Below are 14,393 nucleotides of genomic sequence, written 5' to 3' on the forward strand. Positions count from 1 at the left end.
GCAGCTTTCTTGAGGACCTGTGGATAGCACCATTCCCTGAGCTGAGGATCCTATGCTTTGTATGAGTGGAGAGGACAAACTGAGACCAAGCTTGCATGCATGCATTCATTCATTCCTCTCTGCTATTGAGTGTGGGTGTGCTGTGACCTCAGCTTCCCAGCAGTGATGGGCTGTGACCCTGGAATTGTAAGCTAAAATAAACTTTCTTCTAAGCTGTTTCTCTCGGGGTACTCTGTCACAGTAGACAGAAATGATATCAAAGCCAGTACTCTTACAGATAAAGTCCATCTAGTCGTCCCACTACTGCTATTAGGCACCAGCAGCTTGTCATAAGATATTGAAATGCATAGAGCTGGCTAATGTTCTACACAGTGAGGTCAGGAGACTTGGGAATCTGATCTGAACCATCGAGTCAGTGCTTCATAGACAAAGAGGGTCACAGGTGTACTCTGAGCCTGAGCATAGAGAGGCAGGTACCATCTGGAGCACCCCCAGTTCTCTGGGGGACATGAAAAAAAGCTCAAGGTGGAAAATGTAACTTTAATGTCCTTCCTGGGTGCCAGGGACTCCGGTGGAGTCAGCTTGACAGATGAAAGTCTGAAAGCTTTCTCATGAGGAAAAAGTTTCAAGGAAACTTACTCCTGGATCTTTGGCTATTTCCCTAACCCATAAAATTAATTTTCCAAACCCACATTAGTCTAGTGTATGGATCCACGTGCACTCTATATAGCTTTACCTTATAGTAAATGCCTTTTAAGATTGTATTCTAACATAGCTAAAGCCCTTTTCCAGTGTTCTTAGATTCCAGATAGCAGCAAGGAGCTTAACCCATTCAGTAAACAATTAAGCACTTGCCATTTTACTCAGCTGTTTACAGATAGAGACTAAAAGTCTCACTGAGATAGAAATCTTTTACTACAGGCTACTTCCATGTCAAGTATAAGTTGATATACTACCCTGATAAGGGGAAACTCTCCAGACAAGATAAGTTTTACTAGACCTAAGAATTTAGAGCTCTGTGATAGCGCATTACTCTTAAGGCCTGTCAAGAGTTAACAACCCCCTGATGCTTTTAACCTTAAAGTGTGAAATTCTTGCCTGGCATTAGGCTGATCCTAGGCAGGGCTTGTTATCCCTAATGTAAACATTTAATTAGTCCCTGTAAATTCCTTTCTGCTGTAACTGGTGAATTTCAGTGTATCTTGTCTTTTTGTGATTTGTATCCTCTGATAATTCGTTGTTATATAAGTCTGAAGCTCAACCAGAACATTACATTCAGATTCAACACATCTTTCGTGTATCTGTCTGTCATTTTCATCCAAACTCTTTGTCCATCTGCCTAAGAAATCCCGTTCTTCACAGACCAGGGACCCAGATTGTCTGTGGCACCTGGGGCTGCACTCATTTCTTCTCCTAGCAGGGCTCCTTCCTAGCATGCTTACAGTTTACCTGCATTTTTAATGAGCAGCATCCTCTAAAGAAAAGCCTTCTCATGACAACTTACTCATCTGACCAGAAACACAAATTTCTATGATAATATGAACATAAACAGTAAGAGAGAACATTGGTGGAAGGGAATAAGAAAGCAACATATTATAATTTATAAGCAAGAATGGCCTCTCTCATCATAGTAGAGCTGCGGAAACTTATGCACATGTTTTATTTATATATATACATACACACATATGTACACACATATACATACATATATATATATATATATATATATATATATATATATCACATGTATACTCATATAAAGATATACAAAGTGTAAATACATTGCTATGGTTTGGATAAGTGCCAAAGGCCAAGACCTATGAGTTACAGATTGGTCATAGGTTATTAAAGGGAAAAAAAAAAACTTTCCAAGCACTTAAAATCAAGCTTCTTTTAGGAAAATCAAAGGTAAAAGACATGGCTCAAGTGACAAGTAAGGAATGTGTACACAAATAAACCAGAGATGACAACTAGGTTTCACCTGAGGACCAGGTCCGACATCATTATTTGATCATTATTACTTGGAACAACATGATAAAAAGGTTCATTTGTAAGGAGAAGCCTGACCATGACCATGGCCTGTGGCTGATGCCGTTTGTGGGTATAAGAGGAACAGTCAAATGTGTGCCATCTCTTTGGCATCCCTGGAACAGAGGATGTCCGGGAGACTACCTGAGACTCAGGACCATCACTTACATGTAGCCATCAACCATCCTCCTGGCATAATGTGAGGCCTCCTCATAGGCCTGGAGGTAGGAGAGGACCTCTGATGCAATGCTGAGCAGCCGAAGCACGTAGAGGTTGGTGTCGGCGAACACTGGCTCCTGCTTCTCCAGGCACTCCCGACACAGCTTCACAACCTGGAGGGAGACACAGCTTCATTCATCATTACAGTACCAGAGTATGTCTTAACCGACACGTGGAACATCAAGACAACACTAGACTCACTCTTTGAAACCTGGTGGAAAAATTAAAACAAACTTTGTGGTTTGAACTAACAAAATGGTCTGCGTGGCTAAGATATAGGCATGGGAAAGGATAGAGTCGGGACATAAAGATGACACAACAAAGAGAGGAGTTTTCAGTCAGTAGACAGCAGAGCTATGGAAACTATATATGCATGCATGTGTGTATATCTCTCTATATATGCTCTCTCTGTATATATATAATATGTATATATACATATAATATATATAGTATGTATATGCGCATATGTGTGTGTGAATATATGCAAAGTAAATGTACTGAGATTGTTTGGGTAAGTGCCCACCCTAAGGCTTAGTCATCAGCCTGTGATGTTCTTGGGGGACAGAAGTGAAGAGGGTAGAACAGAGGAATGGAGTCCGGGGACTGACACCCCTCCACCCTTGCTGTGGCTCCTAACACATGCCTTTTTCATAGATTCCCTACCATGCAGAACACTTAGTTTTCATGGCTTCCTCCCATCTGACAGGACTCAGGGGCTAAGGAGACTGCCTTACACTGGGCACCATAGTAAGGGCTCATACATAGTAAAGGAGAAGGAGGAAAAGAAGGGAAATGAAGCAGGCATGAAGTAAAATTAACTACTATACTAACACACCCTAGTGGCAGCCACACCTGGCTCATCCAAGCTGCACAGCGAGCTTGGGGGAAGGCACTGACTCACGGTGCTTCTGTTCTATTTCAGTGATAGATCCCAGCTCAGAGGGCAAGACACAAGAATAAACTTCCAACATGTCACTGCGATTAACTTGTCAGGTATGATGGTATATGCTGTCATTCCCATACTCAGGAAGATAGAGAGTTGAAGGCCAGTCTCTATTACACACAAAGACCTTGTTTCCAAAAACCAACCCAGCATTAGCTCTGCCGACCACTTGGCTGCACACTGAAAACCTGTGGAGGCTGCAAAACCTTGATGCCTAGATTCCTCTAGCAGAGACTTTTAGAGAAATTGTCCTGGTTGGGGGAGGGCATGAGGCGTTTACACAGGTGATTATAGTATACAGCCAGAGGAGCCAACGTTGAATGCCCAGTGTGCAGCGACAGGGTGTAAGAGGCTTATACTCAGTGATGCAAAGGCAGGCAGGCCACTCTCAGTGTCCACTCTTCCATTTCTGATGACTCACGAGCTGTCACGGGCATCTCCCCAATCCCTAACTCAGGGCCCGGCAGCTTCTGCTCTCCTGGGCCAGATCTCGTTGGGTTCGGCGGGCATTGAGAATATGTCCTTAGTGGGTGCTAAGATGGAAGGGCATGAAGAGAAACAGCCTTCCAGGAGTGCAACTTGTTCAGTGGTCTCCCTTTTCTCTTCACATACCTCCCTCCCTCCCTCCCTCTCCATCCTCTTCCCCATCACTGTCTTCTGTTAAAAGTGCTCTCACCTCGTGATACAAACCCTCGGAGCGAGCCTTGTCTATTTTTTCCAGTGTATCCTTTGAGAATTGTATCATCTCCTTCACCACTTCCTGGGAGGGCTGGGAAAGAGAGGGACATCCAGTTTGAGATCACCTCATGGGGCGGCCCATTCTATCTCTGAGTACCAGAAGGCTGGGAATGTAATTCCATGGAAGAGCACTTGCCTTGCATGCATAATGCCCAAGGTTCAATCCCATCACTACCAGAAAAGAAAGAAAGAAAAGTTAACTCTCTTCGAGTATCTGCCATCTTGGACATTCACTGTAATACAGGGTCAGAGCCCTCTGAATTCCGAATGTCTCATTTCTCCAAGTGTGCTAAAGACCCCTTGTCTTTGCCAACTGCTTCTTTGTGCTTCTTTTGCTCACTTTCTTAATTTAGAGTCTTTTGGTTTTTGAGGATTTTACACATGAGAACTGAATCCACATTATTTCTATCCCTTTTTTTTCTACTTCAATCTCTCCCATGTTCCCCCATTCCCTCTCAATGCTCCTCACACATATGCCCACATACACTTGTGCACACACACACATACGGTAAGGATGACCACTTGACTCGAATAACTTACCAGGAAGCTCACCCCTGGAGAAAATGGATGCTCCCTCTCTCAGCAGCCATTGACTATCCGTAGCTTTTCACTTAGGGGTGGGGCCTTGTAAGAGCTTCTCTGTCTATACAGGTTGCATGGACTATTGCTCTTATTCAGATTTTGCTTAGGCAACCACTTCGTTGAGGTTTAATGGGCGTGGTTTTCCTGTTGTGTCTAGAAGATACTATCTCACAGCAGGCATCCTGGTCCTTTGGCTCTTAGAATCTTTCTGCTCCCCTTTCTGTAATTTTCCCTGAGCCTTGGGTGTAGGGGCTGCATTGTGGGTCTATCAGTTGGAGTTGGTCACTTTATGGTCACTTGTCCTGTGCAATTTGACCAGTTGTGGATCTCTGTCATAGACTGGGCAAAAAGAAGCATCTTTGATGAGGAGTGAGAACCACACTTATCTAGGAATAAAAGCATCAGTATTTAGAATACAGCTAGAAATTACATTGGTTTAGAAAAGTCGTAGGCTCTCTGCTGGGCTCCATGGCCTCCCCAGCAATGGGTAGGTATTTTTACAGTGCATGAATTCTGACTGTGCTTGGACCTTACGTCCAATTAAACATCTGTCGTTTACTGCCAAGATGAAGTTGTCACTATCGCATCATTAAGGATCTCTTGCCAGCCAGTCATCACTGTGGCTTTTAGGCTTTCATGTGGGTTCTTCTACCAGTTAGTTCTTCCTTGCAAGGTTGCATAGCACCTTCCAATACTCTGAGAGCCAGTCCTCAGGAAAGAAGCCCATCGTTCCTCCAAGTCCTGTCTCTGGTGTGGGATGTCTTCGGCAAGAGGGTCTTGCCTTCAAGCGCTGGGAGCTAACCAAGGGCAATGGTAGTAGCCTATTGTTTCTGGAGTCTCCTTAGACATCACTGATCAACAAATGAAAGGGAGGTTTCCTGTATCTAGCACTGGAGGTTTTGTTAGACGGTCTACAGGGTTTTTTTGTTTTGTTTGTTTATTTTTTGAGGGGGGAGCATTATCTGTTTTTATTCTCATTTTAAACTTTGGTTTTGAGACAGGGTCTCTCTATTGTGTAGCCCAGGGTGTTCTGGAACTCACTATGTAGACCAAGCTGGCCTCAAACTCATAGAAATCAACCTACTTTATTTTCCTGAAATTAAATGCCCCGCCACACCCAGCCAATAAATGTAATTTAAATGTTTTAAAATAGAAAGCCCAACTTGGTGTCTAGAAAAATACTAGAAAGATTTTCCTTTGAATCTAGTTAGGTTCAAGAAGAAACCATCAATCTTTTCTCAGAGACATGTCAACCTGAGAGACATCAGCACATTATCACCACTGGCAATTTATCTACAGTGATGGAGTAGGACCTCAGACCACCATCACCTTCTGAACTGCAGAAACCCATCCAAAATATATAAAGACTTAAACTACTATGTATTGTAGAATTTTGAAAGGTATACAGAGGATCTTGTCTACTTACCAAACCAAACCAAACAAAACAAAACAAAACAAGAAACAAAAAACAAAACAAAACAAAAAACACACAACACAACAAAACAAAACACCCTAAAAAACAATAGTAACAGTATATAAGTCCTTTGATTCTGAAGGGGGAAAAAAGAGGTTGTTCCTGTTAAAAACATAATCCTTGACCCAAACTATTTTATTTCCTGTTTAGGAGGATGAATTAAATGTCTCTACCCCGTGCTCCAATGACCAACTGGTCACAGCTTGCTTCTGTTTCTTTCTGCAAGGATATTGGCTATTCTTGCATGTCAAAGTGTGTGTGCATGTCTTTTAAGTTTCACAACACGATAAGAAGACATGTTGTTATGAATCGAGTGCCACTCTCTCAAAATCATATGTTGAGATCCTAAGCCCAAAGATCTCAGAATGCAGTCTGACTTGCAAGTAGCATCCTTGCAGATACAATGACCTAAGATGAGTCATGGTGAATGAAGTAGGGTTGATCGCTAGCCCCACACAACTGGTGACCTCATTTAAAAAAAGAGGACCAACAAGCAAAGGGGAAGATGACGCAAAGAGGAAACTCTGGGGGAAGACAATTCTTCTACAAGCTCAGGAGAAACAGCCAGAATAGATCCTTCCCAAATGGCCTGATGATGGATGGCTGGTATGCCTCTGACTTTCAGAACTGTAAGACCGGTGACACTAAGGTTTAAACTGCCCAGTTTGGGGCATCTGCTATAGCATCTCAAGCAATCTAATATATGCACATAGCATCTTTGGGCCCCTTAACTTGGTTTCCTTGAGGAACAGATCCACTGCAGCACTGCATACAGATACCTGCTTCATTCATAGGAATGGCTTAGGGCATTATTTTCTATTTAAATATTTCCCTGTGTATTGACTTGAGGGTATTTTTTTCCTCTCACTACTTTATTGTTCTTAATAGCACCAGTACAGTCTATCTTTATCTGTGTATCTTATAGCAAACATGTATGTGTCTCTTCTGGGTAGACTCTTAGAAGTAGAACTTCTTGGTGAAGAGGCAGGCGGATTTCTGAGTTCAAGGCCAGCCTGGCCTACAGAGTGAGTTCCAGGACAGCCAGGGCTACACAGAGAAACCCTGTCTCGAAAAACCAAAAAAAAAAAAAAAAAACCAAAAAAAAAAAAAAAGTAAAGAAAAGAAAGAAAAAAAAAGGAAAGGAAAGAAAAGAAAAGAAGAGGAAAGAGAAGAAAAGAATACAAATAAGTTCCTGGCCAGAACATTGTGTAGAGCAGCCCAGGGATGAGAGAGCAAGATGCACTGGGGTGTGGAGGATGTTGTCTCAACATGAGTGAGCACATACACCAGTAGGTAATGGAGCCATGAGACAGATCATATGACTGGAACCCTGGAATCCACCCAGCCCCTCTGTTCTGACTAGGAACATATTTCCTCCCACACACAGGATTCAGAGCGGGGTTATAAGTTCATGTGTGTGTACTCACAGCCACTAGTGGAGTAGCAGTTATAGAGAATCATCTAGCTAACTTCTTGCATACCTCTACTGAGACCTCATTACTGAGGAAGAGAGGAAGCCTTGAAGACTTCCCCTTCCATTTTTAACACTATGATGTGATAGCCAATTATTTTGTACCCTGAGATTTCTGCCCCTTGACAGAATGACAGATTGTTTCCTCTACTCATACATTCAGAAAATGGCCTGAGCCTTTTGACAGAGTTCTCCCAACACTGAGAACAGTGGCCCCATGTCTGTACTAACCCACCCTCCACCCCTGTGTGCTCCAAGGGAGGAAACGGAATTGGCATCTTGTCTCGTTTCTGCTTCTTGTTTATACTGCTATGTAAGTGTTGGATATTTCACTTGAATTTTTGGCATGTGGCTTTAACTGGCTACTTTGTCTCCTGACAGCTCAGGTCTCTCCCAGCTCAGCTGAGCTCCTGGCATCCCCTTGGCAAGCCTGCCCCATCTCCATAGTACCTATCTCAACACAAGGAAATCCATAGCAATCCCTTTGCCCATTGGATTTTGATCTGAAGTTCTCCACATTAATTAACCTGCACAGGCTCTGCACAGGCTGAGGGGTAAGGAACTGGATCCTGCTGAGTGCCCTGTGCCAAGCCTTTTGTGCAGGTCATCTTGCCCAATGTTCATAATAACCATGTAGTCAGGTCGTTGTTATCCTTTCACAGGGAAGACTGGCTTCTTCAGACATCCCCAGGTCAGCTGGGACCTGCCTGCCCCGCTCTTCTCTCCATCCCACGCCACCCCTCAAGGCTATACATGCCACCCTTGCCCAGCTGCTGGGAAGGCAGCCTCGGACCCTGAAGCAGGGTGGTGTGTACCTTGGGGTCTTCCTTCGCTGCCAGGAAGAGGTCGTCCTTCAGCCCCTTCTGGCAGTGCTCACAGGAGCAGTCAAAGTAGTACTGTTTCTTCAGCTGCCGCCTGCGCTCCTCACTGAGGTGCAGGAAGTCTATGTAGGACACAGTCAGCTCCTCGCCTTCTGAGATCTTGCCCAGGGCCCGGAGCTCAATCCTGAAGCAAGACAAGAAAGTCAACAGAACCCCCGGCCGATTAGCATTCTCCAGGGCTTCCAGCAAGCCGGCTTCAATGGCAACAGCCTCCACTAAGGCGCTGAGAAAATGCCTACTTCCTCCAGAAAGGTCACAACCTAAAAGCAGAGCTATCACTCTCATCCAGTGTCACATCTGCTCCATTCAGTTAACTTTTCTGGAACTGGTTCAGATAGAACCAGATAGACCAGATAGAACCTGATCCTATAAAGGACCAGGCTTGGTCTTAAAGCCCTATACAGCGACTATGCCCAAGGTTTAATACACTCATCTACTGATCAGCTGTCACAGGATAGGAATAATAACAAGGAGAAAACAAAAAAAGATTCAGAAATCATTTTCCTAGTTTGAAGACCACATCCTCTGTAACACACATGTGAAGCTGCTACCATCTCGGCCCATTCTGTGCTAAACCTTTTATGGTTCCTTGTTCTTTATGCATAGGTTCAAGCTCAGGACTACATTATGTAGAGAACGTATGCTCACTGGAGACCACCAAAGGAATCTAAATATAAAGAGAGGCTCCTAATCTGATTCACTTTCGCGTTTGTAAGAAGATGGTTCTAACTGTTCGTTAGCAACAGTATTTTAAATTTTTATTTCCTCTCAATCTAGGCATGGCCCTCTGGTTACTCAGAAAACTACCCGCCTTACTGTTTAATAACACAGAAGGTGCTGAAGTGAAAAAGACCACTGACAGCCATCCAGCTACGCAGCACAGTCCATCTCAGACAGGCACCTCTCAGCCATGCCTCTCTACCACAGTCAGACTGCAGGGCGGGGGGGGGGGGGGAGTTGGGGGGGAAGAAGGGGGAGAAGGAAGAGGAGGAGGAAGAGAGGGAGGACGAGGGTCTGAGAAGGAGGAGAGGGAGAAAGAGGAAAAGTGGCAAGGCTCAGTCCTCAGTTATGTTCCTGTAGCCCCAGGAGCCTGGAGTTTCACTGACCAGGTAGTAAGTGGCAGAAAGCAGCAGACTGGGGCAGAAATTCTTGGTCATCACTCCTAGAAAGATTGTCAAGCACCATGTGAAAAGCAAGACCCCAGGACCCCAGAAAGGTCCAAAGACACCCCCTTCCCAGTCTTCTTTGAAGATGCAGAAGCAGATGCTGAGTGACAGGGATATGCAGGCCCCACTCTCTGGGCTGACTACTTAAGGTTCCAAAGCCTTGTGCATAAGTGGGGGACACGTGATAATGTTGGGGGCCGAGCCGGGAGTGTGGCTCAGTAGAAGACTGCTTCCTAAGCACGCATGGAGCCGAGAGCCACGGCTCAGTTCTCAGCACTGAAGTCAGGGAAGGGGAGAGAATGAATGTGTATAAATCCAACTGAATGGTGCTTTGGAAAGCCTGTCTGCTGCCCAACTCTCACTCCTTCATTTCCCTTGAAAGGGGCAGGAAAAACCGGGGCACTTTCCATATTCTGTCTTATAAGATACAATTAAACTCCCAGTTGTAGATAGGAGTCTGCATATACGTGTTACTGATAAATCAACACTGGTTTGCTCTGAGGTAACTATTACCAACACAGGCACACACACATGTGCACAAACATACACAGCCCAGATGCCACAATAATATTGGCACACTGACTAGACCCAGCATTTCACGAAGTGTCTTGGTCCAGACATCCACAGAATGAGGAAAGAGTGCTAGGAATTATAGCACAGACACTGCGAGTCTCAGAGGCGTGGCTGACTGAGCTCCAGGGTGACTGACCTTCTGCTGGTAGAGGCGACATGGAAGGCAGCTATTTCTGAAGCTGTAGTCTGCTACCTCCGCAGACCCTTGGCTCTCTGAATAGAACACAGTTTAAAATGTTAATCCCTGGTGGTGCCAGGCAGCTGGAGCTCCGGCATTCCAGGAATGCTTTCCAGTTGTCTCCAAAGGGTATAGCTGAAGTGACAAAGACAAATGGGGGAGGGAGGCTCCTGCTCACTGCTTTCTGAGAAGCCTGGTATTTCCAACCTGTAGAGAACCCTCATTTCACAGAGAAGGCTGCCTACATGAGAGAAATAAGTCATTTCCCTCAAAATCCCAGTGGGAGGCAGAGCCAAGATTAGAATTTAGGTCCTTTGTATCCTTCAGACTGGCAGCTCATGGCTTTCAGCTGCCCCCTGGGTCTGTGACAGATACACGACCAAGGGCCTTATTTATATGGCTCCACTAGTGTTCTAAAATGTCCTATGTGAGCTACTCCTGGGCAGTGAGGACAGTGGAAGGCTCAAGTTGGAAGCATTCCTCTGCTGAGCTACATCTCCAGCCTCCATAGTCTATGTTTTGGGCATATTTGGGGGACTAAGTATTCCCCTGGAGACCCTTTACAGAGCCGGCCACTATAGTGACAGATCATGATGCAGTGTGATTCAGTGGCAGTGGCAGATTGATTGGTACTTTCAGACACTCTCCTTCCCACGCAAGGACTCGGGTATATTGGATTGTTTCAATAGTGGGGGGAAAGATCAAAACCAAAGTGAGTGTGGTGGTGCATGCTGTAACACTCTTGAGGATTATGGGTTTGAGGTCAGCCTAGGCTACATAGGAAGTCCAGGGCCAGGGTGGGTTATTCAGTAAGCCCCTATTCCAAGAAAGAAAGAAAGGAAGGAAGGAAAAGGAAGGAAGGAAGGAAGGAAGGAAGGAAGGAAGGAAGGAAGGAAAGAAGGAAGGAAGGAAGGAGAAAGTTGGAGCAGAGAAGAAAAGGAAGAGAAGAAAAATGAAAGAAAACAAGAAGAGGGGAGAAAAGGTAGTAGGATGGCCACAGGAAGGGAGGAAAAAGGATTCCAAAATGAATTAACTTATGTCACTTAAATATAAAAATATGCCTATAATCTCAGCTACTCCAAAGACTAAGGTGGTAAATTCAAGGTCTACCTGGACAAGAGAGCTCAAGGCAAGCCTAAACAAATTAGTGATGGTCTCAAAATAGAAAATAGAAAGGGGGCTGGAGATATAGCTCAGTGGTAGACTGCATGTTTGACACCTCAGGTGTTAGGTTCAATCCCTAGGACTGGAAAGAAAAAAAGAGAAGAGAAGTAGAGGTAAGGGTCATGGGAAGGAGAGAATCTATAGATCCCCACCCCATTTTATACTACAGATGCTTCTCAATACATAGCAGGGAGTGTCCCAGTAAATTCACGGTATGTTAAAAACACTATAAGCATCTAATGTACTGAGCACCATGGTTTAGCTTTGCCTGCCTTAAATGTGCTCAGAACATGTTCAATAGACTATAGTTAGGCAAAATGAGCCAGCACGAAGCCTGTTTTATAGTGAAGGGACAAATGTCCCATAGTACGTTTATCACTGTCCTAAAGGTGAGAAATGTCATGGTTATATCCTTATTTGCTTGTTATTACCGTAAAGCATAAAGACTGTCAAGTCAAACCACAGTAAGTTAGGAACTGCCTATACTCAGAATCAGGGGTTAAGAGAAAGATGAACAGTGATTAAAATAATCACTGCAGGAGCCAAGAATTGAGGGCTTAGCCTTGCCCCTTCCTCTACCCAGCTTCCTTGGTTAAATCTGATTCACCCCAAGACCCAGACCCCAACATTCTACAGTTCTGTAGTGGAGCTAACCAAACTGCAAGCAAGCAACTCATCCAAGTGTTTCTTGCAGACATGGGGAACAACGCCAGAACCACATAGACTTAGAACTAAGGAGGTCCTCAGAGTTGCTTCTTTCAATGTTGTTTATTTTGTTATTTTTGTTTTGTTTGATTTGAAACAAGTCAGGTTGGAACTCCTGATTCTCCTGCCCTACAGCTCTACTGCCTATGTGCTTTTGACCTTCACACTACAGGTTTAGCCTAGGACATGGGGAGAGTGATCCAGTCACAAGCGGTACACACTGACACAGATATACCAACCATTCCTGCCCTCACTGCAAAGCTCAAATTTTGGAATACAACATTTTGCTTTAAATCCACTTGAAGTCCAGTTTTTAAGCCCAGACCAAGCAAAAGACCCATGTGGTCATCGTTAAGAAAAGCCCAGGGGATATGGAATTTTGGGTGACCTAAATTTGTTTCCTGGCCATGGTCTTATTCCCTTTAAAATGAGAGCTGTGGTTGTTGGGTTGACAATTACTATGCCACAACATGAAAATGATCCATTTTCCACCAGAGGAATCGCCTGCACCATGGTATAGACATGGCCCCATTAAGGCCAGACCATCTGATGTTACTGATGATGAACCAGCCTGCCTCCATCTTATGCTTAAAAGCCATCATATAGTAAGGACAAACTAATTTTCCTGTTTATGACTGCATCTGTCTGAAACCTTAACTACAAATAGTTCTGTACTATCTGTTCCAGAATGGCAATCGCCTCTTTGTTTCAAAAACTTGTTTATAACCATTTTGCAAGTCTACTTTTGTTTCAAAAGGTTACATGAGCACCTGTGCCTACCTTGGTATGACTGCCTGTTGTCATAACTACCTTGTGGTGCCCACCTTGCAACTATATCTTTGTTTCTGGAGGCACCAACTTGTTACATTTATGTTCTGTTCCTGTAACCCTGCCTGGTTTGCCTGCAAAATCCCCTCGTTTGTAAGGCCCCTTCCCCTGAGCTATAAAACCCTTGTCTTCCTCACATCCAATGCTGGCCTCTCAAGCCCTACCTTAGCAGGACGCAGCCCATGTACACAATTTTTTTTTAATCTTGCTTTAATTACTTGCTTGCTTTAATTAATTTGGCCACATTGATTTGGGTCAGTGTCTTTCTCCTCCCATTAACAGTTTGAGTGCTACTAACATCAAAGATAGATATTCCCTAGACCCATCCATATTCTGCCCATGGATGTATGTAGTAATTAATACATGGCTTTACTGAGGGGTATCTTCATAAAACCTGATTTCCCCCTTGTAACAGGGCTGGCAGATACAAGATGTTCTAGATACAATCATATCTCTCAATCTAACTATCAGACTCTTAGAAAAATGGACCCTAAGGATATGGAAGTTTCTCTGGAGAGAGGGAAGGATCAGAGAGGAAGCTTGTCTCCTGGAAAGAGATTTCACACAGTTCTAACAACTTAGAGGATTAGACTGAAACTCAGACAATAACCCCTCAATGGGGAAGCATAACTGAACTTTGACCATGACTGTTCTGGTGTGCATATATCATAACTGTTGTGATGTGCATATACCATGACTGTTGTGGTGTGCATATATCATGACTGTTGTGGTGTGCATATATCATGACTGTTCTGATGTGCATATACCATGACTGTTGTGCTGTGCATATATCCCAGTCCCTCTATTTAAACTTTGACCTTCGGGACTTTAAAGATGGATGTGAGGGATTTGCACATCTTTTTGTTCTCCTCTCTCCAGCTTCCCAATGTGACCTGAATTCATAAATCTTTTTCTGCTTTCCACTTTTGTCTCTTTTAATTGACTTGTTGTGGAAGGGTGGCCAGACCTGACTTGGCACAAGCTGTGATCTCCTAGTTACCTGCTAGAAAGCAGCCTAGGACACAATAAAGACAAACAAAACACACACACACACACACACACACACACACACACACTATCCCCTCAGCTATTTAAAGAGGGAGAGAGACCTTGAGTCTACATGGAGATCTTTTGTGTAACTAAGTCTTCCACACAGCTTAAGGAAATGGAGAGACTTTTTTCCTAAGCTGGGGACACCTACTTTCGTGCAGTTGCATCATGAGTCTGTCTATGATAACTGGTTTGGTATATTTTTGTTGTTTTCATTATGTTGCTGTGTCAAAAAAATTGTAATAAATTGTGTACACTCTACTTTTTTAAAATTCTATTTTTTTATGTGCTAAATTTTTTTTGGCATGCCTGAATAAAGTGCATGTGTGGATTAAATTGAAATGCTGTGATCGGACATTAAGGCCTAATAAATGTGTACTATTTTATAAATAA

General features: G+C 43.8%; 1 protein-coding gene across 2 annotated transcripts in view; it reads right to left on the minus strand.

Moving 5' to 3' along the window:
• Window positions 1-14,393, minus strand: part of Smyd1 (SET and MYND domain containing 1) — a 48,342-nt gene that overhangs the window by 3,122 nt on the left and 30,827 nt on the right. For both annotated transcript variants that reach the window (NM_009762.2, NM_001160127.1), the window contains 3 exons: window positions 8,271-8,460; window positions 3,867-3,959; window positions 2,197-2,360 (listed from right to left, as the gene is read on the minus strand). In NM_009762.2, the coding sequence (NP_033892.2) occupies window positions 2,197-2,360; window positions 3,867-3,959; window positions 8,271-8,460 (447 nt within the window). The remainder of the gene's footprint in view (window positions 1-2,196; window positions 2,361-3,866; window positions 3,960-8,270; window positions 8,461-14,393) is intronic.

Source organism: Mus musculus, chromosome 6 (assembly GCF_000001635.26).
Source record: "Mus musculus strain C57BL/6J chromosome 6, GRCm38.p6 C57BL/6J".
Taxonomy (NCBI): Eukaryota; Metazoa; Chordata; class Mammalia; order Rodentia; family Muridae; genus Mus; species Mus musculus.